The sequence below is a fragment of the Eublepharis macularius genome, chromosome 5, assembly GCF_028583425.1.
Source record: "Eublepharis macularius isolate TG4126 chromosome 5, MPM_Emac_v1.0, whole genome shotgun sequence".
Lineage (NCBI taxonomy): Eukaryota > Metazoa > Chordata > Lepidosauria > Squamata > Eublepharidae > Eublepharis > Eublepharis macularius.
Window position 1 is genome coordinate 173,686,928 of NC_072794.1, and position 24,113 is coordinate 173,711,040.

General features: G+C 48.7%; 2 protein-coding genes across 2 annotated transcripts; both read left to right on the forward strand.

The window, feature by feature from the left end:
* Positions 1 to 408: 408 nt before the first annotated feature.
* On the forward strand, positions 409 to 4,389 carry LOC129330453 (omwaprin-b-like). Its single transcript, XM_054980487.1, has 3 exons — positions 409 to 580; positions 2,612 to 2,785; positions 4,216 to 4,389. Exons 1-3 carry the CDS (start codon positions 409 to 411, stop codon positions 4,218 to 4,220), a joined length of 351 nt encoding a protein of 116 aa, XP_054836462.1. The 3' UTR covers positions 4,221 to 4,389.
* Positions 4,390 to 20,964: 16,575 nt separating this feature from the next.
* LOC129331028 (porwaprin-a-like) lies at positions 20,965 to 23,667 on the forward strand. Its single transcript, XM_054981350.1, has 3 exons — positions 20,965 to 21,080; positions 22,554 to 22,694; positions 23,478 to 23,667. Exons 1-3 carry the CDS (start codon positions 20,999 to 21,001, stop codon positions 23,480 to 23,482), a joined length of 228 nt encoding a protein of 75 aa, XP_054837325.1. The 5' UTR covers positions 20,965 to 20,998; the 3' UTR covers positions 23,483 to 23,667.
* Positions 23,668 to 24,113: the final 446 nt, after the last annotated feature.

A 24,113-nucleotide genomic window follows, 5' to 3' on the forward strand; every position in this document is an offset into this window, starting at 1 on the left:
GAGACATCTGACCAGCATCTAAGAACTGTCTGTCAAGAAAATCTGTGGCGGTGGCTCTTTGATGGTTCTGAATGATAACTCCCTCCAACGTCTTGTTTCAGCTATGGCGCATTTCCCCAGTTTATGGGCGTGAAGGTCAGTAGACAGCATATCACGCACCCTCCCACTGAGAATGTACCACTGACCCAGTACAACTTGGGCCAGAACTGAATTAATATTCAAAGCAGAATTTCCTGGTTCCTCTCAAATGCTTTTGTCCTGTTGATTGAAACTGGGGAGCAGGTTGTGAAACAGTCCTCCAAACTCACTTGGTAGGAACTCCTCAGTCTCTAATGATTTCCTTGTGGCAAGTTACACAACAGAACTATTTCCCAGTGGTGCGGTGTCCAGTTTTTCCCCTTGCCCATCATGGTTGAGACCGAAACTTTATCAGCTTCCTCTGGCATGGGATATAAATCAGCCCGAGTGCTCCATCCGAACATTCACCAGCATTTTGCCATGAAGTCCAGCGGCCTCGCCCTCCTCCTCCTTGCGGGGTTCCTCACTCTCTGGACGGTGATGCCCTCTGCCTCTGCTCAAGGTAAGCACCCCATTCTGACCCTGCCTCGGAGCACCTTTCTTCTAGCCCCAAGTGGGGAAGCCTTTCGGGGTCAGGGATGGTCTCCTCGAGAGACTGCTTGTATGTCATGAGATGAGACCCTCCGCCCCCTCCTAAAAATTCCTGGGAATGTTTGACAGGGATCCACTCTGGCACCCACATTGCAGGTTTCCGGCTGGCACTGGAAGCTTGTTCTGACCATGAGTGGCTGGAGCTCTCGGGCAGTGTAGAGACATATCTTTTTTTTTTTTTTGAAAAATTTTTATTGGGTTAGAATCCATTATTTCCACATTTACATTCAATTTTCCCCAATTTTTTCATCTCTAACCCCCTCCCTTCCCCCCCCCTTTTTGTTGACTTCCAACAGCTTTCCAACCCTTTGTCCCCTTTCCCTTACTTTTATTAGCTTCCTCTATCTAAAACAAATATATATTCTCCATTATTCTAAGCAGTACATCCTTAACTATTTTTAACATTATATGCCCAAACTGTAAGCCTTTGTTTCCATCTTAGATAAACAAATTATCCCAATTTTTCAATTTCAGGTATTTCTATATATCATAAACCATATAGATCATACATTCGTTTATATCAAACAATTTGACTTATTCTCTCTATATATTACTCATTCTATCTTTTTATAATAGTTCTATATATCTCTCCTCACGTAGTCAATCAATTTGACCCATCTATATCTTCAGACATTCAGTTTGGTACAAAACTTGTCAGAAAAAAAAAGAAAATATTGTTAGTTAATCGCTCCTTATATTTAGTCCTTATAATTAATTATTTTCTCTATGTTCTGTTTGTTAACCTATATATATCTATATATATGTCAATCTATTAATCTGACTGCTTATTAATTCACATTTATCTCTTCTCCCCCCGGTAAAGTCTCCCCCCTCTACTTCAATACTTCAGTAGTTCTCAAACTGCCACAGTTTTCCTCCCACCTCCCATTTCTTCTCCAGGTATTGTTTCAGCTTCTCCCAGTCTGTGTTGAACTGCCCTGAGTCCAGATCTCTCAATTTTCTTGTCATCTTGTCCATTTCAGCCATATACAGCAATTTGTAAGTCCAATCTTCAATAGTTGGCACTTCTTGTACTTTCCATTTTTGCGCATACAAAAGTCTAGCTGCTGCTGTCATATAAAATATCAACGTCCTGTGTTGGGCTGGAATTCCCTCCATTCCCAAGTTCAGTAGCAGGAGTTCTGGGTTCTTATTAATTTGAAATTGTAAAATTTCACTCATTTCTCTTATTATTTCCCCCCAGTACTGCCTGGCTACCTCACACGACCACCACATATGATAGAGGGAGCCCTCATGCTTCTTACATTTCCAGCATTTATTAGAAGTATTCGAATTCCCTAGCGCAATCTTCTTTGGTGTCATGTACCAACGATAGATCATTTTATAAATGTTCTCTTTGATATTAATACATGTCGTTGTCTTCATTGTAGTTTTCCACAAGTATTCCCATGCCTCCATTGTTATTTCTTTATTAAAGTTTATCGGGCAGTGTAGAGACATATCCACAATGTGCCCTTGGCACAGCTCTGATCCCACCGGGCTCTTCTTCCATTCTGGAGTTGACCTCCTAAGTGATCTTCAGGAGAAGATCCACTGCTCTGTTATATAGCCTGTGCTGCTGTTTCCCTCTTGCGTTGATCATGAGGAGAAATGGGATGTCGGCTGGTGAAGAGGGGGGAAGTCTGCACAGGTTGCCGTCACAAGATGGGGTGGGGAGGTGTCAGGGAGGTTGCTCACGAAGGGAGACTTTGAGGCACACGTCATGATGGCAAGGAACTAAAAAGGGGTTTTTGACGCCATGGGAGAAGGCAGCCATCCTGGCTCTGCCCTCACTTTCACCAAGTCAAGATGCGCAGGATGTGTTGTATGTTTTGCGGGGTGGGGGGCTTACCATTAAGAGGGATGTAACATGAGACATCTGACCAGGGTGTCTCTCTTCCCAAAATGTGTCTTTGTGACAAGAGGTTGTTTGGAGTTGCAGGTCGTCCGGGAAAATGGCCTGATCAATATGGAGAGAGGCCTGGAAAATGTCCCACTCCACCGCCAGATACCCACACCATCTGCATCGTGAAGTGCGACACAGACTGGGAGTGCCCTGCCCCCCAAAAGTGCTGCAACTGGGGGTGCATGAGAGACTGTTTCGACCCCGTCAAGAGTGAGTCACCCCATTGCTGCTGAGGGGAGGGGGAGGAAAAGGGAAGGGAAGCAAGTGCCAGTCCAGCATGAGGGGAGGCAGGGACTGTGGCAGAATGGAGCCCCCTCCCAGAGCTCTGCTCTTCTTCTGACCACTCCTGGCTCCTTCCCCCGCACTTCATGGAGGGCTGATATTCTTCCCTGCCCCCATTCCTTCTGGGAAGAAGAGGGGGGGGCAGCTGCAATGGGGAGGAGGAGGAGGAAAAGGAAGAGGAAGAGCCCCCCCCAGTCCCCACAGTGGCCCAGGCTGCAAGCAGACCCCTCCTCATCTTTCCCTCCTGAGGTGGTTGAGGGAGGGGGCTTGCAGATCTCACAGAATTCCTACCGATCTCCAGGCGACAAAGATCAGTTCCCCTGGAGAAAATGGTTGCCATGGAAGGGGGACTCTCTGGCATGATACCCAGCCAAGAGTCCTCCCCTCTTCAGGCTGAACCCCCAAATCTCCAGGACTTCCCCTCCCTAGAGCAGGCAACCCTAAGTTGAAAGGTGCCCTGCCTGCTCCGTCCCTTGTCCCCCAAAGAGGCCTTCTGTGGTCTCTGTTATGGGACGGTGTCGGCCTAGTGAAGTAGTTCTGATACTGAGCAATATCATGGCTCAACGGGAATTCGAACTGGGAGCTCCCTGGTCCCTGTCCAATGTCCTGCTGCTGCACCCTCCGTCTCTCAGTCTTGACGAGTTCTAGGCCTGCAGAGCACTGGAGGTTCTCCCTCCCCTCCACATCCCCCTCCCCAATGGCTTTCCGTCATATTGCATAAGTGGAGGGGTTTTTTTGTATCATAGAATATCATGGAATCATAAGGCTAGAAGGGATCTCCAGGGGCATCCAGTCTATCCTTTTGTACAATGCAGGAAATTCACAGCTACCTCCCCTTCCCCCACACACACTCAGTGACCCTTGCTCCATGCCCAGAAGATGGCAAAACACTGTCAGGATCCCTAGCTGAACTGTCCTGGGGAAAATTGCTTCCAGACCCCAAGGTGGCGTTCAGCATTACACTGAGCATGTAAGAAGGGGCCACGAGAATGAAGCATTTGAGGTTCTCCTATCAAGTTCTCTCTGTTGTTCCCTCCTTCCTGCATTTTATAAAGCACTCGCGAGGTTTTTACCCTCCAGGTACTGTTTGAAATCCTTGCTGGCTTCCCAGCTTATATTTTACTGTTCCTCTTCCAGTTTTCTTTTTAAAAATGGTTGAAACTGGATTCTATTAACTGTTTTCAGTTGATGTTACTAGAGAACAGGTTATGTGAAGTGTTCTGAAGGTCAGCTGAGAAGTTGGTGGGAGGAGAGGTGGGAAATACCTACGCCTGGAGGGTCGTCATCTCCAGCTGAGCTCATCTCACTTCCTTCATGTGGCCCCTCCTGGATCTCTAACTGCCTTTTCCTTCTGGCAGACTAACCCCGTCTGAACTGCAGAATCTTTGACAGCAGCCTGTGCAGAAGAATTCCTCCTCTCAAAAATGAATGCACCAGCTTGGCCCCTGATCTCACTTCCCTATCCTGCAGTTTCTCCACCTGCGGCACCCCTAATTGTATGCTTAAGTCTGAAACGTCATGCTGGAGGGGAATCGTAATTAAAGAGAAATTTGCAAGTTCCAAATGTGTGGTGGTCTTTTCAAAGAGTCTCCGAGGGCACTGGCTGCACAGTCTTGAGCCTCCCCAGGCCCTGGAGTAACCATCGGCCTTTCTCATTCGCAGCCATCAAGGAGAATCCATCAGAAAGGGAGGGGCCAGCCCCACTCTTGTAAGGCCTCTGGGTGGGTTTCCATGAGACGGGATTCTTAGGGTGGGGGCAACATGAACTCTGCCACAGCCACGCGCAGCTTGTGTCTTCTCCTGTATTCTTCTGCGCCCCCCCCCCCCAGGCCCTGCACTGTTAACTGAAACAGAGACGGTTTGGGGAACAGATTGCTCGGACTGTTGTGGAAGGTCATGTAGTTATGTGGTCTTCTGCAAAGGGCCAAATGCCACCTCCCCAGACCATTTTTGTTGGGCATCACCGTGCATGGCGGGGAGAGGCATAATAAGCCTTCTGCACCCGTGATCCATCACCCCTGCCTGTGAACTCTGCCTTGTAGAAATCAGCCCTCGGACTTTCATCTTGGGTGACCAGGTGTATCAGAGCTCTGTGCCTTCAGGAACGGTTAAGCAGACCACCAAACCTTTTTAAAGGATCTTTTTATCAAGTGACAGGTCTCCAATGAAAAGCAGAAAGAAAATGGAAACAAGGATGAAAGAAAACAATCCGAAGGGGTTTACTGTGATAGGCCGAAATACAAGTACACAGTCGTTTGATTTTTCCTTCCTAAATGGAGAACTTTGCATTTAGGAATAAATAATAATTTTATTTCTTTATTTTTTTCTTGGTCACTTAACTTTATTGGTTCATGGCTTGTTCATTGGGTTGGTCCCCCCCCCTTTCTTGTTTTTGTCAGTCTAGAAGGGACACCATCAGCCAAAGAAGTCGAGGCTCAGCCAGGCAGCCTGCAATTTTTTTTAGTAAGCAAAAACTGCCTTGGGCTCATTGTGTGGGAAGGAAGGCAATGCACGGCAGTGGACAACACTGGGGGCATGGCTCGGTGCACCTGTGGTTGCTGGGGACACAGCTCAGCAGCAGAAGCTCCTGTTTGCCAAGTGAAAGTAAAGCCCACCAAATCAGCCCATCACTGGGATCCCCCCCCAGGCCAATTGCCTGTTTCCTGATATCCAGGTCTCCTGGTCCCATGAGTACATGTGAAGTAAGGAACAAGCATGTATTTTGTGGGAAATCCGTGGAACACCTTCTGAGCACTCCCCCAAGAGAAGTGGGAAGCAGCCCCTCCTGAAGCCAACGTGCCATCTCTCCAGCCCCTTCCCCATTCAGAACCCCTGAAGGCATCTCCCCATGGTTCCGATGCACAGAAGAATACGTAAGGCAGGACAAAGTCTTATCAAACGTCCCAGACCGAGTCGTTGATCCCACACAGCCTGAATCATCATTTTAAGTCACCCTGTTGAATTCCTACTTTTCCCCGAGGTCCAGTTCCAATCCCAGGGGCCCCAGTTCCCCAGATGTTGGGATTATCTACCCCTAAATGTAGCCTTAATCCCTCCTGTATTTTTGCAGCAGGAATTCCCGCCTGCTGCCCCGTGACATCGCACAGAACCACTATGGAGGCTTTGAGTCTCGTTCTCCAAAACGCTTTTCTTCCTTCAGCTTCTGACCCCCAGTCACTGCCTGGTCCCACCCCCCCCCCCCGCTTCCAGGCTTGACTCCCTCTCCCACCAGAATCAGACTTCTGGAGCACAGGTATATTAAGTAACAGGCAATAGGTTTTTGTTTATGTATGTGTGCATTGCGCTGGGAGATTTATCCTGCCTCTTGCTGGTCCTGTCTTCATCATTTTCCAGTAAAGATAAAACTGTACTATTTTCTGCCTGCCTTATTGCTAATTCCTCTTCTGCCCATTTATAAAGTGCTGTCCGAATCAGGACACCAGGATACCCCAGAAAGTGAAATATAGTTTGCCCAGAAGGGCATGTGCAAGACCTGACGTGCAAGGGGGAATGCACCAAAGCTCAAGGGCCCAACAAGTAAAGCTGGGGTTGCAAGGTTGGGAAATTCTTGGAGATTTTGCGGGTGAAGACTAGAAAGGGTGGGATATGGGGAGGGGAGGGGCCTCAGTGGGGTAGAATGCCAAAAAGCCCGCTCTTCAAAGCAGCGATTTTCTCCAGGGGAACGGAGTCACTGGGAGATCACTAGTAATTCCAGGAGATCTCCAGCTATCACCTGGAGGCTGGCAACCCTAACAGGGTTATCAGTCCCTCGCTGGGGGTGGGGGATCCCATGCTCCCACCCTCTGCCTCCTGCCCCCGTTTACCTGGCCAGCGGGGGACAGGGAGGAAGGCAGGGGAATGTACCACCTGGTACCACCTGGTGTGCACTCTCGGGCAGCACAACACACAGCCCAGGTGAGCACTCCCATGCTCTGCAGTGAGCCAATTTGGGCCCCCAATCAGGCCTATTTGAGGCCTAAATTGGCCCAATTAAAAGTGCAGGAGCTCTCCAGGGTCCTTCCAGCAGTGCTCCCTCACTCTGCAGCAAATTAGACCACTGAATAAGGCCCGTTTGGGGCTGAAATTGGCCCACTGCAAAGCACGGGAGCACTCCATGCTTTTGCGCTTCACAGCAGGCCAATTTAGGCTCCAAACGGGCTTGATTCAGCCCCAAATAAGACAAAATCAGCCTGCTGTAGTGCCCGGGAGCCCTGCACATGAGTGCTGGGTCTCCCACCTCTCACCGGGAGGGTAAGGGGACATGGCCACCCTATTGGGACAAGGAATTATTAATGAGATATATGATGGCTATTAATAAATTTTATCTCCTTTATCCCAGAAGTTCATAGCAGCATTCATAGTTTTCTCCCTTATCTGTACAGAAGCCGGATCAGAGAAGTGAGGCTGAGAGGGCGAGCGATTAGCCCGAGCTACGCGGCAGAGCAGGGGTGGGTCTCCCAGATCCTCAATTTGCACACTCACTGCTATGACACACTGACCCAGCTTACCGTCATTGCATGCAGAAGGCACAGGATCCATCCTTGCTGCCTCCATGAGCAGTGATTGGGAAAGATCGTTCTTGGTTTACAGTGGGTGGAGCCTTACTGGGGACGGGACAGGCTCAGCGGTTTTACTGCCCATATCGCAGCCTGGATTCCCCCCTGGCACCCTTGCCAAGTGACCCTCACAGAACCCCCCCGTCCTTTGGGCTGATGTGCATCTGAGGTCCACTCTGATCATGCAATCCTGCAAGTCATAGGCCACCCCAGACAACACAGAAAAGAGTTGGAAATATCTCCCCCCCCCCCACTCTCCTTGCTGTTCTTCTCTTTCTGCATTTTAGCCCTCTATGCTGGCCAGTGTAATAAATATTGTACGAGTATTCACACCAGGTACAAAATGTTAGAGCGAGTGTAAAATAACGCTGCGGAATAAACACTGAGCTGATTAGAGAAGCAAAAGCTTTATTTGAGGAAGTTACATACTTGAGGGAAAGAGGCAGAGAGAGATTCCTTGCTATCTGACTACATCTTGCAGAGAAAGAGATGTGTGGCAGGAGAGAGAAGAAGCAGGATCTTGCCCTGTTAGGCCCAATAAGAGACAAGACAAGGAAATGACCCCCGGGAAACAAGAGAGGTGCTGCTCTCACTGCCCTAACTAAGTGATCCTTGCTGCCCCCTGCATGGTAGGCTCTTCTTCCTTCTTGCTGCTGCAGTACACCAGACATTGCTATTTCCAACACCCCTTCTCAATGTCTAGTGTACAAAGTCCACAAAGTTCAGTCTTTCACGTAGACTTTGAAATTTCTCTTTGGCAAGTGGCTTGGTGAGGATGTCTGCTGTCATTTCTTCTGTAGGGCAGTAATGTAGCTCAACAAGTCCATCTTCTTGCATATTTCTCACAATGTGATTTTTTATGTCAATGTGCTTGGTTCTTGATCCAATTCTTTCTGTATTTGCAAGCTTTATGCAAGATTGATTATCTTCAAAGAGTTGTATAGGTTTGGGTTCATTTATCCCAAAGTCTTCTAACAGTTGTAGAATCCACTTGAGTTCGTAGCATGCTTCCGCTACTGATATGTATTCAGCTTCTGTAGTTGATGCCGCTACTAGGTCTTGCTTTCTGCTTGTCCAACTGATTGCTCCTCCACCATAAAAGAATACTCGTCCACTGGTAGACTTTCTGTCTGTGATGTCTTCTGCCCAGTCAGCATCCATGAATCCCACTAGTCTGGGATTGTCGCTTGCTGGTAGCTTGAGCTTCAGTTGTGCAGTACCTCTCAGGTATCTTGCCAGTCTTTTGACTGCTTGCCACTCTCACTGTCCTAACTAAGTGATCCTTGCTGCCCCCTGCATGGTAGGCTCTTCTTCCTTCTTGCTGCTGCAGTGCACCAGACATTGCTGTTTCTAACACAAAATAGGTGAGTGCTCTGTAGTATTTCAACACTGGAGCACACTCGAGTAATATTCTGACCCTGTTCTTGTATTTTGGCCTTTCTTAGTGAACTTTCTCTGATTGTTCTGCTACGTCCCTGTCTTCATCTTATTCCACTTTGCATTTTACTTTTAACAAAGTTAAAAACCTCGAGGGAACCAAGTAACAGATGCGTTTCCTTATGGTTCCTGTGCATACTGATGAGCATGGCAACACATACTTGGAATACGACTTTGGCTCGGGACAGAATGCTCGTTCCACACCACTTCTGTGGAGTGAGGCCACCCAAGTACGTAGATATTAATAACAAATGACTCATATTGAGGGCTATAAAGGCTTGTGGTAAGCTGCAGTGCTGCTGCCCAAGCTCTGCTCACAACCTGAGTTCGATCCTGGCGGATGCCGGGTTTAGATAAGTGGCTGACCGCTTTGTGTAACATCTTTGTGAAGATCACAGGAAACGTCTGTAACTAAAAGAAACAACAAGAATTACAGAAGAATTAGTTTTCTGATATACTCACCATCTTTTCCACCCTCGGAGTACTTACCTTGCCCAAAGAAGGAACGGAGTGGGGTGTGGAGCCCCCTGCGACTACTGAACTATTTAAAGAAGCTTTGGAGAACTCACTTAATATGTGTTAAAGATACATGAGATGTATTAGTGTTTTGTATAATGACTGTATTTATTAGTAGGATTGCAGTGTTTGCACAAAAAATACATATTTGCATCTTTTCATAAGAAGCTCGTTTTGAGAAGTGGACATGGAATTCTTGTGGGATATCTGGGTGATTTTCACTCTGTGTGTTCTAGAGGGTTCAGATAACCTGCTCAAGGTTGACTCAGTCTTCCATCCTTTTGAGGTTGGTAAAATGAGTACCCAGTTTCCTTAGGGTAAAGTGTAGATGACTGGGGAAAACAATGACAAACCACCCCATAACAAAAAGTCTGCCAAGAAAACGTTGTGATGTGATGTCCCCCCGTGGGCCAGTAATGACTCGGTGCTTGCACAGGGGAACTACCTTTACCTTACTTTTAAAATATTTTAACTACCTGGCCTGAACCAGCAACATTTGTATTTATATTTATGAGCCAATTTGTGTGTGTATTAACAAATCAGACCACTGAAGAAGACCCAGTAGGCTGAAACACATTTGGTCTCTTTACCTGTGCTATTAATTCTGTGACTTGGATTTCTTAGCCACCCTGAGCCTGCTAGCAGGGGCGGCAGAATAAAAATCTAAAGTAAATACATAAATACATAAATAAATAAATTATACATGCAAACAATTTCGTGACTCTGTGTAACTGCCGTTACGAGGTCTTGAGGTTTGTAAATTTGTCTTATCACTTTTACACTGTGTAATAAAAATTCTATTTCTTCTTTATTTTACTTTACTTTCTCTTGGTCACTTAACCGTATTGATCCCTTCAAGATCTCCAAGAGATACAGACTTTTCCTAAGAGTTGCTATCACAGATCCTTTTTGAACCGGAGCACCCAAGGTGCACCAGATCCCGCACCTCCACTGCCACGCTCCAGTAAGGGTGCTGGATCCCCCTCTCTTTCCTGGCCAGCGGTGACAAAATTGATTACCTTCTTTACCTAGGCAGACATCCCAACGTACCCTTCACAGCCTGGTTGCTGAACCCTCTGCAGTAAAAATTTCAGAACAGGTTCTAGAGATCTTGCTTAATTCATGAAAGTGTTCCACTCTCACGTCTTGCTCTGGCAAATGGGGTAGGTTTTCTAACCAGGTTCCTCCCAAAGGGGTTTCTTCTTTTTCCGGCCCATTTTTGAGTGCTAGGCTGTTACGTTGGATTCACTCCGGACTTTCAACTTCTGTTAGGTTCCACCTTGCTACCTTATCTGCTTGCCACCAACATACATGTAACTTCAAAGGAGGAGGCAAGAGAGCAGCCGCTGCCTCTTCATATTAAAATACAGTCCTGAAACCGTAGGTGAAAGGCTACAGGGCAATGGAAAATTCCTGCCCTACCCCAATCCCTCAGGTGTTGTTGGTCCTCACACTCCGCCTAGGGTCAAAAGCCGAGTGTGTGTTCGACAGGAGGAAGGAAGCTGAAAAGATCACCAGGTCTGCACCTGCTCTTCCTACCTGCACTTGCCTTTCTAAATTAGAGCAAAGGTCCACCTGTCCTTGTCTTTAGCCACGGACCCAGCAAAGGCTCATAAGCACGGCATGATGGTGTCAGTCCTCACCTTCTCAGATTAATGCTGCTTTTTGTTCCATTTTACTATCATGGCTGCCGACAGACCCATCTTTTCTGAGCATGGGGTGAAAAGGGAGGAAGTCATAGAAGGAGAGAATCTTTCTGAGGTGTACAATAATCTAGCCCAATTACCAATAATGCTTTTATATGAAAATCTTTCACCCACAAGACTGCAATGTTTATCACAACTGATAATTGAGCAGCATCTCGTCGACACCCGACATACCAGATCCATCGGATTACAGCTTGGCATTGGGACATGCAGGCCACCAGGGTAAGGGTGGGGGCTTTCCAGTTTTGGGTGCCAGTCTCAGGGATTACCAGTGAGGTGACAGCATCTAAGAACTGCCTGTCAAGAAAGTCTGTGGCGGTGGCTCTGTGATGGTTCTGAATGATAACTCCCTCCAACACCTTGTTTCAACCACGGCACATTTTCCCAATTTATGGTCATGAAGGACAATAGATAACAGGTAGTTTACTCAGCATACCATGTGCCCTTCCACTGAAAATGTATCACTCACTCAATACAACCTGCGGTGTAACTGAGATAATATTCAAAGGAGAATTTCCACAGATTTCCTGATTCTTCCTAGATGCTTTTATTCTCTTGACTGAAACTGAGGAGCAAGTTCTGAAACAGCTCCTCCAAACTTACCTAGTGGCAACTCCTTGGGCTCTCATTATCTCCTTGTGGCTTTTTACACAACAGAACTATTTCCCAGTGGTGCGGTGTCCAGTTTTTCCCCTTGCCTATCATGGTTGAGACCGAAACTTTATCAGCTTCCTCTGACAAGGGATATAAATCAGTCTGAGTGCTCCATCCGAACACTCACCAGCATTTTGCCATGAAGTCCAGCGGCCTCGCCCTCCTCCTCCTTGTGGGGTTCCTCACTCTCTGGGCTCTGATGCCCCCTGCCTCTGCTCAAGGTAAGCACCCCATTCTGACCCTGCCTCGGAGCATCTTTCTTCTAGCCCCAAATGGGGAAGCCTTTCAGGGTCAGGCATGGTCTTCTCAAGAGACTGCTTGTATGTCATGAGATGAGAACCTCCACCCCCTCCTAAAAATTCCTGGGAATGTTTGACAGGGATCCACTCTGGCACCCACATTGCAGGAGGCACACTCCTGCTGCCTTTTTGGCTCTTCTAAAACCAGGACATGCTGACCAGGGCACTGTGCAATGGCACTGCCAGAAAAAAGGGAGATTCCGGCTGCTGCAATCGCTTTGCTTTCTGAGATCTGCCTGTTAGCACAGAGGAGGGGTCCTGATGCTGCCCCTTTTGTTGTTGGCAGTAACGCCGCCACTGCTGCTGCCATCTGCCCTTCTCCCCTTCCCCTTCCCTGCCTTTGATTACAGCTGCCTGGCAGCTTCTCAGCACTGCCTCTGACAAGGCTCATGAAGAGTAATATTTAGTCATTATACGAATAGATGCACTTGCTTTTGCTTCTTGCTCCCAGATCAGGTGGTATAAGAGGACACTTGCGTAGTCTCTTTTTCTCATGCACACGCAGGAATATTGATTTGAAGAGCATACCGAAAGCTCCTGCAAATATTCACTCCTAGCACAAAGAACACAGAAAATGGTTACACGTTACGTCTTTTACGAGTTCTCTGCAGAGCCAAGCTATGCTCTGTGAAGTCACACATCAGCTCCAGAATTGGCTTCTGTTAAAAAAAGAGATTGCAAATGGGCTTGGAAAGCTGCCTCTGGGAGAGGGAGAGGTCCTGCAAAAACGGTGTGGAGGGGGAGGGGTTCCCCCTTTCTGCTGCTGCACATGCACCCAATAACCCCACGTGGAGCAGCAGAAATGGGGAGATGTCTCTTCTCAACACAGTTTTTGCTCAACGTGGTGGTGACGCGTCAGGGAGTTTGCTCATGAAGGGAGACTTTGAGGCACACGTCATGATGGCAAGGAACTAAAACGAGGGTTTTGACTCTGTGAGAGAAGGCAGCTGTCCTGGCTCTGCCCCAGCTTTCACCAAGTCCAGATGTGCTGGATCGGCTGTGTGTTTTGGTGGGGGGGGGCCCTTACCATTAAGAGGCGTCTAACATGCTGCATCTGATCTCAGTGTCTCTCTTTCCAAAGTGTATTTTTGTGACAAGAGGTTGTTTGAAATTGCAGATCCTCCTGAAAAATGGCCTGATCAATATGGACAGAGGCCTGGCAAATGGCCTGATCAATATGGACAGAGGCCTGGCAAATGGCCTGATCAATATGGACAGAGGCCTGGCAAATGGCCTGATCAATATGGACAGAGGCCTGGCAAATGGCCTGATCAATATGGACAGAGGCCTGGCAAATGGCCTGATCAATATGGACAGAGGCCTGGCAAATGGCCTGATCAATATGGACAGAGGCCTGGCAAATGGCCTGATCAATATGGACAGAGGCCTGGCAAATGGCCTGATCAATATGGACAGAGGCCTGGCAAATGGCCTGATCAATATGGACAGAGGCCTGGCAAATGGCCTGATCAATATGGACAGAGGCCTGGCAAATGTCCCTTCTCACCAACAAATCTCAAAACTCGTCAAGGCGAATTTTGCACCGAAGACTCGCAGTGCCCTTTCCCCCAAAAGTGCTGCCAGTGGGGGGACATGAAAGACTGTTTTAACCCTGTCAAATAGTGAGTCATTCCCGTTGTTGCTAGAGGCTGTGGGGGAGGGGGAGGAAAAGGGGAAAGAAGCAATCCCCAGTCCAGCAGGAGGGGAGGCAGGAACCATCACAGACCTGCTGCGCCCCCCCCCCCAGACTTCTGCTCTTCTTCTGACCACTTCTGTTTCCCTTCCCCCACACTTCACAGAGGACTGCTCAGCCCCTATATCTCCTGGGAGGGGGAGGAGAAGGCAGCCTCAATGGGCAGGAGGAAGAAGGGGGGCCACCCCCAGTCCCTGCAGCTGACAAGGCTGCAAGCAGACCCCTCCTCATCTTTCTTACTAAGGTGGTTGAGGCAGGGGGGCTCCAGATCTGCCTGAGTTCCTACTGATCTCCGGTGACAAAGATCACTTCCCCTGGAGAAAATGGCGGACTTGCAAGGTGGACTCTGAGGCTTGATACCCAACCAAGGATCCTCCCCTCTTCAGGTGGAACCCCCAAATCTCCAGGACTTCCCCTTCCTAGAGCAGGCAACCCTAAGTTGAAAGGTGCCCTGCCTGCCCCCTGCCTGCCCCCTGTCTTGTCCCCCAAAGAGGCCTTCTGTGGCCTCTGTTATGGGAGGATGTCCACCTAGTGAAGTAGTTCTGATACTAAGGAACATTGACCAAGATTCATGCCTCAACGGGAATTCAAACTGGAAGCTCCCTGGTCCCTGTCCAACGTCCTGCTGCTGCACCCTCCATCTCTCAGTCTTGACATGTTCTAGGCCTGCAGCGCAATGGGGTTTTTCCCCCTTCACATCCCCCCTCCCCCAATGGCATTCAGGCATATCCCATCAGTGGATGGGGGGGCTTTGAGGTGCTCCCGTTAAGTGCTCACTGTTGTTCCCTTCTTCCTGCATTTTAGAAGGCACTCTTGAGAGGTTTTTACCCTCCAGGTGATTTTTGAAATCCTTTCTGGCTTCCCATCATGTATCTTCTGTCTTCCTTCCTGTTTTCTTTTTAAAACTTTTTTCAGTATTTTAACAAGAATAGATATGTGAAATTCTGGAGGTCAGTTGAGAAGTTGGTGGGAGGAGAGGTGGGAAATATCTAAGCTGGAGGGTCCTTATCTCCAGCTGAGCTGATTTCACTGCCTTCATGTGGCCCCTTCTGGATCTCTAACTGCCTTTTCCTTCCCCTAGACTAACCTCGTGTGAACTCCAGAATCCTTGACAGCAGCCCAAGCAGAAGAGCTGCTCCCCTTGAGAGCCGGTGCACCAGATCGGGCCCTGATCCTGCTTTCTGATCTTGAAGTTTCTCCACCTGAGGAACCCCAAGAGAACCTCATTCTTGGCTCAGCTTTGAAGGGTCATGCTGGAGGTGGATGATGAATAAAGTAAACTTTGCAAGTTCCAGTTGTGTGGTGGTCATTTCAAAGAATCCATGATGGCACCGGCTGCACAGTCTTGAGCCTCCCTGGGCCCTGGAGTAGCCATTGGCCGTTCTCATATGCAGTTATAAAGGAGAATCCATCAGAAAGGGAGGGGCCAGCCCCCTTCTTGTAAGGCCTCAGGGTCAGTTTCCATGAGATGGGATTCTTGGAGGGGGGGGCAGCATGAACTCTGCCACAGCCAGGTGCAGCTTGTGTGTTCACCTCGATTCCTCTGCTTTCTGTTCCTGCTCTGGATCACACTTCAGCCTTCCAGAGTGTAATCTACCCATGCACTGTTAACTCAAACAGAGACGGTTTGGGGAACAGCTTGCTCAGTCTGTGGTGGAAGGTCATGTGGTTATGTGGTCTTCTGCAAAGGGCCAAATGCCACCCCCCCAGACCATTTTTGTTGTGTATCACCGTGCATGGCGGGGAGAGGCAGAAGCCTTCTGCTCTTGTGATCCGCCATCCCTGCCTGTGGACCCTGCCTTGTAGAAATCAGCCCTCGGATTTTCATCTTGGGTAACCAGGCAGATCAGAGCTCTGTGCCTTCAAGAACGGTTAAGCAGACCACCAAAGTTTGTTTTAGGGGACTTTCTGATCAAGGGACAGGGATCCAATGCAAAGTGGAATAAAACGGAGGCAGGGACATAGCAGAGCAATCAAAAAGTTCACTAAGACAGATCATAATACAAGAACACGCTCAGAAAAATATTCAAGAGTGCTTCAGTTCTGAAATACTATGGAGCACTCAGATACTCTGTACCTGGTGCCAAGGCTCATATATTTATCACGCACAACAGCACAGAGGGCTAAAAGGTAGAAAGAAGGAGAAGAACAGCAAGGAGAGGGGAGGGGAGATCAATTCCAACCCTTTTACATGTGGGATGTTGTCTGGGGTGGCCTATGACGGTGCAGGATTGGATGACCAGAGTGGACCTCAGATGCACATCAGCCCAAAGGACGGGGGTTCTGTGACGGTCACTTGGCAAGGGTGCCGGGGGGAATCCAGGCTGCAGGATAGGCCTCAAAACCACTGTCCCCAGTAAGGCACCTCCATATTGGCTATTCCAACCAGAAGCCAAGAATGATCTTTCCCCATCACTGCTAACAGAGATGCCCGGGGCATTGCCTGGGCCTTCTGCATGTGATGAATGTAGGCTGGGTCAGTGTGGCATAGCAGTGAGTGGGCAATCTGGGAGACTGGGCTAAAGCAAACAAAATGAATTTCAACAGCGCATAATGATAGGACAGAGGAGACTTGTCTTGGCAGTAGTCTGTGCAAAAAGGATCTCGGGGTCTTAGTAGACCATGCACTGAACATGAGTCAGCAGTGTGATGGGGCAGCTAAAAAGGCAAACATGATTTTGGGCTGTATCAACAGAAGCATGGTATCCAGATCACGCAAAATGATGGTATCGCTCTACTCTGCTCTGGTTCGACCTCACCTAGAGTATTGTGTTCAGTTTTGGGCACCACAATTTCAAAAGGATATAGACAAGCTGGAAGTGTCCAGAGGAGGGCAAGGAAGATGGTGAGGGGTCTGGAGACCAAGTCCTAGGAGGAAAGGTTGAAGGAAATTGGTAAGTTAAGCCTGAAAAGGACACGACTGAGAGGTGATATGATAACCATCTTCAAGTACTTGAAGGGCTGCCGTATAGACGATGGCATGGGGTTGTTTTCCACTGCCCAGAAGGCTGGACCAGAACCAACGGCTTGAAATGAATTCAAAAGAGTTTTTGGCTAAACATCAGGAAGAACTTCCTGACAGTTAGAGCGGTCCCTCAGTGGAAGAGGTTTCCTCGGGAGGTGGTGGGCACTCCTTCTTTGGAGGTTTTTAAGCAGAGGGTAGACGGCCCTCTGACAGCAGTGCTGATTCTGTGAACCTGGGCAGGTCGTGAGAGGGAGGGAGGGAAGGGTTGTATCAGGGCTTAGTTCTTGTGGCCCTTCTTACACGCCCAGGGTAAGGCCGATCACAACCTTACGGTCAGGTAGCAAATTTGTTTTGACAGGTGAATCACCTCCGTTTGGAGCAGGGAGACGAGCGCCTTCTTGTCTCCCGGAAGGCCTGCTACATAATCGGAGAGTTTCTCCCACAAATATAGTTGGTAACCCCCCCCCCCCACACACACACACACCGGATGGTAGTCTGGTGGTTACCAATTCTCAAATTTAGGGCTGATGTGGAATACTGGCATGTCCCACATGCATCTGGCTTTCTGCTCTCCTTATCTAGTGGTGCAGAATGCAATCCAGAAGACACTGGACTTCTTCTGTAACCAGAAAGGAAGTGCAAGATGAATCAGTTCCAGCATCCTTACCAACCTTCTCAGCCACCCAGGAGACAAAGGACTTACAGGCCAAAGCCTTCACAGCCCATGCCCTGGCGTAAAGACAAAGAGAGCCTTGTATTGTTGATGGATATAGATTTGGAGGGTTTTTATATACTTATTTTTATATACTAAACCTATGCTTTTTCAGTATTACATGCTTTGCACTTTTTCTATGCTCAGGAGCCAAAGTAGTACTTGCAATGTAACCTGTAAGAATTTGACACTTGAAACAAGAAGACTTGAAACTCTGTAAGAACTGATATACTGCTTTTAGGGCTGCACTTATATTATATGTTATATTATTCTATAGATTCCAATAGAAATCAGTACCAGAGAGCCTTTTGTAGAAAACTGATTTGATGCAGCAAGCTGGTTTTGGCCACCTGTGGTATTATCTTCCTTAAAGCTGATAAGACACTCGGGAAAAGGAGATTCGGTTTCGTTTTCGCAGCCATGTCGGATGCTCCTCTTGGCAGGTCCGAGAGGAAGCGGCCGAGCCACCTGGCCGGGCGGCTGATCTGCAAAGGTTAGCCCCCAGACTCTCAGGCAGGGAGTCTGAGTCCGGGACGCGGCGGGAAGAGCCCTCTGACAGATTGAGGCAGGGGGTAAATCGCCCGTTTGTCCCTATGGAGGCCGGCAGACGAGCGCGGCACCCAGTGTGCTGCCGGGCTATGGAAAACGGCAAGGAGCAGGATTAGGCGAAAGCCTGCAAGTAAGCGAATCCCTTCTGTTACTACAAGCGCATGCGAGGAGTGGTGGGGTCTGAAGGTTAGAAGACTCGGATTTTTCCCCCCTCATAGAGTCTCGGAAGATTGGCGGTTCCCCCCCCCCTAAAATGGCAGCGAAAAAGCAGAGTCCTTCTCTTGGCAAGTCAGTTACGGCGGCCTTGCAGAGGGGTGAGACGCTTGAGGAACTGGTTAAAAGAGCGGTTATGGAAGCCATAAAACCCTTTGTTGACAAGCTGAATGAAACAGATCAAAGGGTGGGCTTAATTGAAAGCGATGTGAAAGCCATTAAAGAAGCAGCGGGGGGGGGCAGAGAAGTCTGCCCGGGAAAGTGCGTCACTTACGAGAGCAACGAACAGGGAATTAAAGTTGGTGGAAAACCAGCTGATCGGACTGCAAGTGGAGCGAACACAAACCATTTTGCGTCTCCAGAATGTTAAAGAGGAGGAAAAAGAGGATGTATGGGATCTCGCCTCAGAACTTTTAGCGACACCCGCGAGGGCAACTAAAGAAGAAGTGAAAAGCGCCATTTTGGGAGTCCGTCGGGCATCTTCAAAATATGCAACAAAGCGGCAGCTGCCTCGCGAGATCGTTATCGAGTTTTCATCTAGGAGGGTCCGGGACAGTATCCTATATAATTCATACAATGCAGAATTGGACTTTCTGGGAAATAAAGTCAAGATATTGAAGGACGTTCCATTTTTAGTGCGGAAGAAAAGATTTAAGTACAAGATGTTGGCAGCTCTTTTGAGGGAGCGGGATATAAAGTACAAATGGCTACTCCCGGAAGGAATCGGGTTTAGTTATAAAGATAAAGCTTACAAGATTAATTCGGAAGATCAGCTAAGGGATTTTGTGGATAAAAATCCAGAATTTGGACCAGACACCAAGCAAAAAGAAGAGGATCCGAAGCCTGAAGGGAGGGGGGAGGCAATAAGCGCTCCGGCGGTAGCTGCGCAGAGGGAATTGTGCCCGAGGCCCAGGGGAGGGAAAAAGATTTAATTTGAACTGTAATTTGTAATTTGTATGATCAACCACTCCGTCACTATTTTATTAAGCTATTTTTTACTATGGCAGTATGAAGGGAAAGCATTGAAATGTAGTGTTTAGTGTTTGTAGGTCACCTTCCCCTTTTTTCCACCCCTCCTTCTCTTTCTCTTTTTTTTCCCTTTCTTTCCCATCCTTTGTGCTATTGTAGTCTTTTGTAGTTACTGTCTTGTAGGTTATGTATGTATGTAGTAGTTTTGTATGTTAGTATATAAAAAAATAAATAAAAATAAAAAAAATAGAAACTCGGGAAAAGGACACGAATAGGAAAACATCCCTTCCTATCCACCAGATTGAGACTCATTGGCGCCCTTGAAAGTATTATGCCCAGAAGAAAGTAGGTAAAAGGTTAGACAGTGTCCTTCCAAAATGAGGGCAGAGGAAAAAAACTGTGAAGACCGGAATTCCCCCAAATAGAGAGGCCAGCCCAGAATTGCATCTTCAAATCAGAACTGACCCTAGATATGTTACGAGCCAATAAGATATCAAATATTAGAATACTGTAATATTGTTATGATTATCTGAAAGTATTAATTGCCTGTATTTCTATTGTAATTTTGACGAGCTCAGGACACAAGGAGACCACCTACTCTTGTGAAAATAAGCTCCTCCATTGTTTAAATTAAACAATCATATATTGCTTCATTCTACAGGACTCCGTGGTGTGTGTCTCTTATTGTGATTGGTGAGAGGGACACCTAAGGCACAAGTTTGTGCATAACATTGTCGAAGGCTTTCACGACCGGAGAACGATGGTTGTTGTGGGTTTTCCGGGCTGTATTGCCGTGGTCTTCCAAGACCACGGCAATACAGCCCAGAAAACCCACAACAACCAAAGAGAGCCTTCCTAAACAATTCTGATGTGTTGTGGCCACACCCAATCCAAACCCTTGTTTCACAGGGAGACTCTCTGCTTGCTACTCTCAATGGGAGTCAGTAAGAGCTGACTCTTGGCTACGAGGTGGAGTTTGTGGCGACACATGATTGCGTTAGGCCGTCCTTGGCTACAGACAATAGATTACCAGAACTTGAAGGAGAAGTTCAATCCCTTTTGGAAAAAGGGGCTATCCAAGAGGTTTATGATGCTGACAATATTCCAGGGTTTTTCTCAAGGGTTTCCCCCCCCAAAAGATGGTCTTTTGCAACCTATTTTATACCTCAGGGGATTAAATTGTTATCTCAAAGTTCAAAATGCGTACCCTTTCTACTGTCCTTCCTTGTTCACGAGGCTGCCAAATATGTCACAACTGATAATTGAGCAGCATCTCGTCGACACCCAATGGAGCAGATCCATCGGATTCCTGCTTGACATTGGGACATGCAGGCCAACAGGGCAAAGTTGGAGTCTTTCCATTTAGGGTGCCAATCTCAGGAATTACCAATGAGGTGACAGCATCTAAAAACTGCCTGTCAAGAAAGTCTGTGGCGGTGGCTCTTTGATGGTTCCTAACAATAACTCCCGCCAACAACTTGTTTCAGCCATGGCAGATTTCCCTGATTTATGCCCTTGCAGGACAGCAGACATCATATCATGCGCCCTTCCACTGAGAATGCAGCACTGACTCAATACAATCTGGGCCGGGACTGAATTGATGTGCAAAGGAGGATTTCCCCAGATTTCCTGGTTCCCCTCAAATGCTTTTGTCCTCTTGTGAAACTGCCCTCCAAGTTCACCTTGTGGCAACTTCTTGGGCTCTAATGATTTCCTTGTGGCAAGTTACACAACAGAACTATTTCCCAGTGGTGCGGTGTCCTGTTTTTCCCCTTGCCCAGCATGCATAAGGCTGGAACTTTATGAGCTTCCTCTGGCATGGGATATAAATCGGCCCGAGTGCTCCATCCGAACACTCACCAGTGTTTTGCCATGAAGTCCAGCGGCCTCGCCCTCCTCCTCCTTGTGGGGTTCCTCACTCTCTGGGCTCTGATGCCCCCTGCCTCTGCTCAAGGTAAGCACCCCATTCTGACCCTGCCTCGGAGCATCTTTCTTCTAGCCCCAAGTGGGGAAGCCTTTCGGGGTCAGGGATGGTCTCCTCAAGAGACTGCTTGTATGTCATGAGATGAGACCCTCCGCCCCCTCCTAAAAATTCCTGGGAATGTTTGACAGGGATCCACTCTGGCACCCACATTGCAGGTTTCCGGCTGGCACTGGAAGCTTGTTCTGACCATGAGTGGCTGGAGCTCTCAGGCAGTGTAGAGACATACCCACAATGTGCCCTTGGCACAGCTCTGATCCCGCCGGGCTCTTCTTGCATTCTGGAGTTGACCTCCCTGCCCTTTTCAGATCCAACACAAAGAGGAGTTCAAGTTCCTCAGCTGTAGGGCAAGCTTCCCCCCCCCCGCTCCTCATTAAAGACAGGGCCAGCCTCTTCAGTGAACTCTCCCCTTCCCATATTTTCAGAGGAGCGCTGCCAGGGAACACTTCGCCCTCTGAACACAGATACACATGAAGGTGCATTATAGAGAGATGGGCCCTTGGTCCATCCGGGCCTGCTCTTACTCCTCCACCTGGCAGCCGCTCTCTGGGGTCTCAGGCAAGAAGGGACCAACACTCACTTAGAACGTGACTGGAGATGCCTCTGAGTTGAAGATGCTCTCGGTGCCAGGAGAGATCTCATCAGGGCTGTTATCGTGTCGAAGCTCGCTCTCCTCCTTCTCCTCCATTTCAAAGCCTGCCACAGTCCAGATGAGAGGACCAGGGCTGGAGGACGAGGATGCGCACACTGCTGCAGCCTTTTGGCTCCTCTAAAACCAGGACATCCTGGCCAGGGCATCATGCAGGGGCACTGCCGGAAAAGAGGGAGTTTCTGGCAGCTGGAGATGAGTGCTGATCCCTCCACTCTTTGAGATCTGCCTGTTAGCACAGAGGAGGGGTCCTGATGCTGCCCCTTTTGCTGTTGGCAGTAATGGAGCCATCGCTCCTGCCAATTTCCCTTCTCCTCTTTCCCATTCCTGCCTTTGATTGCAGCCGCCTGGCAGCTTCTCAGCACTGCCTCTGACACGACCCATAGACTGCCCTTACCCCAGGCCAGGCACAGCCCTACTTGTACCCATGTCCAAGTGATGATGTGCCCTCTTCGGGAGAAGATCCGCTGCTCTGTCGATGCCTGCCTCTGCCCTTTTCCCTCTTGCAGGCATCCTGTGGAGAAATGGGAGGCTGGCTATTGAAGAGGGGGAAAGTCTATCAGGGAGGTTGCATGTGAAGGGAGCCTTTCAGGCACATGTCACAACTGCGAAGGACTAAAACGAGGGTTTGGGCATTGGCGAGAGAGGGCTGCAGTCCTGACTAAGTCCAGATGTGCTAGACCTGTCCAAGGTGGGTGGTGGTTTACCATCAAGAGTGTTCCAACCTGATACATCAGATCAGGTTGTCTCTCTTCCCGAAAAGTGTCTTTGTGACAAGAGGTTGTTTTGCGTTACAGAGAAGCCTGGAAAATGTCCCAAAGCACCACCAGGTACTGTTGCCCCATGCATCGCAAAGTGCGAAAATGACTCGGGCTGCCCTGGCCCCCAAAAGTGCTGCGACTGGGCGTGCACGAGAGCCTGTTTCGACCCCGTCAAGAGTGAGTCACCCCATTGTTGCTGGAGGCTGTGGGGGGAGGGGGAGGAAAGGGAAGGGAAGCAAGTGCCAGTCCAGCATGGGGGGAGGCAGGAGCCATCACAGACTGGATACTGCCCCCCCCAAGACCTCTGCTCTTCTTCTGACAACTTCTGGCTCTCTCCTCCCACACTTAAAGGAGGGCTGTTACTCTTCTCCTCCCCATTCCTTCTGGGAGGGAGAAGAGGGAGCAGCTGCAATGGGGAGGAGGAGAAGGAAGAGGAGCTCCCTCGTCCCAGTCCCACGTCCTGCTGCTGCACCCTCCATATCTCAGCCTTGACATGTTATATGCTTGCACCGAAATGGAGCTTTCCCCCTCCCACTCAGATCCTCCCTCATCCCACGTCCTCTGTCCCACTCAGACATGTCCCATCAAGGGGAGGGCAGTTTGGAGGTGTTCTCTCAAGGACTCTCTGTTATTCCCTCCTTCCAGCATGTCAGAAAGCACTAGAGAGGTTTTTGTCCTCCAAGCGTTTTTTGAAATCTTTGCTGGCTTCCCATCACGCCTCATTCTGTTCCTTGCCCTGTTTTCATTTTAAAATTTGGTTTCAACTGGATTCTATTAACTGTTTTCAGTTGATGTTACTAGAGAACAGGTATGTGAAGTGTTCTGAAGGGCAGCTGAGAAGTTGGTGGGAGGAGAGGTGGGAAATACCTACGCCTGGAGGGTCCTTATCTCCAGCTGAGCTCATCTCACTGCCTGCCTGTGGCCCCTCCTGGATCTCTAACTGCCTTTTCCTTCTGGCAGACTAACCTCGTCTGAACTGCAGAATCTTTGACAGCAGCCCGTGCAGAAGAATTCCTCCTCTCAAAAATGAATGCACCAGCTTGGCCCCTGATCTCACTTCCCTATCCTGCAGTTTCTCCACCTGCGGCACCCCTAATCGTATTCTTAAGTCTGAAACGTCATGCTGGAGGGGAATCATAATTAAAGAGAAATTTGCAAGTTACAAATGTGTGGTGATCTTTTCAAACAGTCTCCGCGGGCACTGGCTGCACAGTCTTGAGCCTCCCCAGGCCCTGGAGTAGCCATCGGCCTTTCTCATTCGCAGCCATCAAGGAGAATCCATCAGAAAGGGAGGGGCCAGCCCCACTCTTGTAAGGCCTCTGGGTGGGTTTCCATGAGATGGGATTCTTAGGGTGGGGGCAACATGAACTCTGCCACAGCCACGTGCAGCTTGTGTCTTCTCCTGTATTCTTCTGCCCCCCCCCCCAGGCCCTGCACTGTTAACTGAAACAGAGACGGTTTGGGGAACAGATTGCTCGGACTGTTGTGGAAGGTCATGTGGTTATGTGGTCTTCTGCAAAGGGCCAAATGCCACCTCCCCAGACCATTTTTGTTGGGCAGCAGCATGCATGGCGGGGAGAGGCATAATAAGCCTTC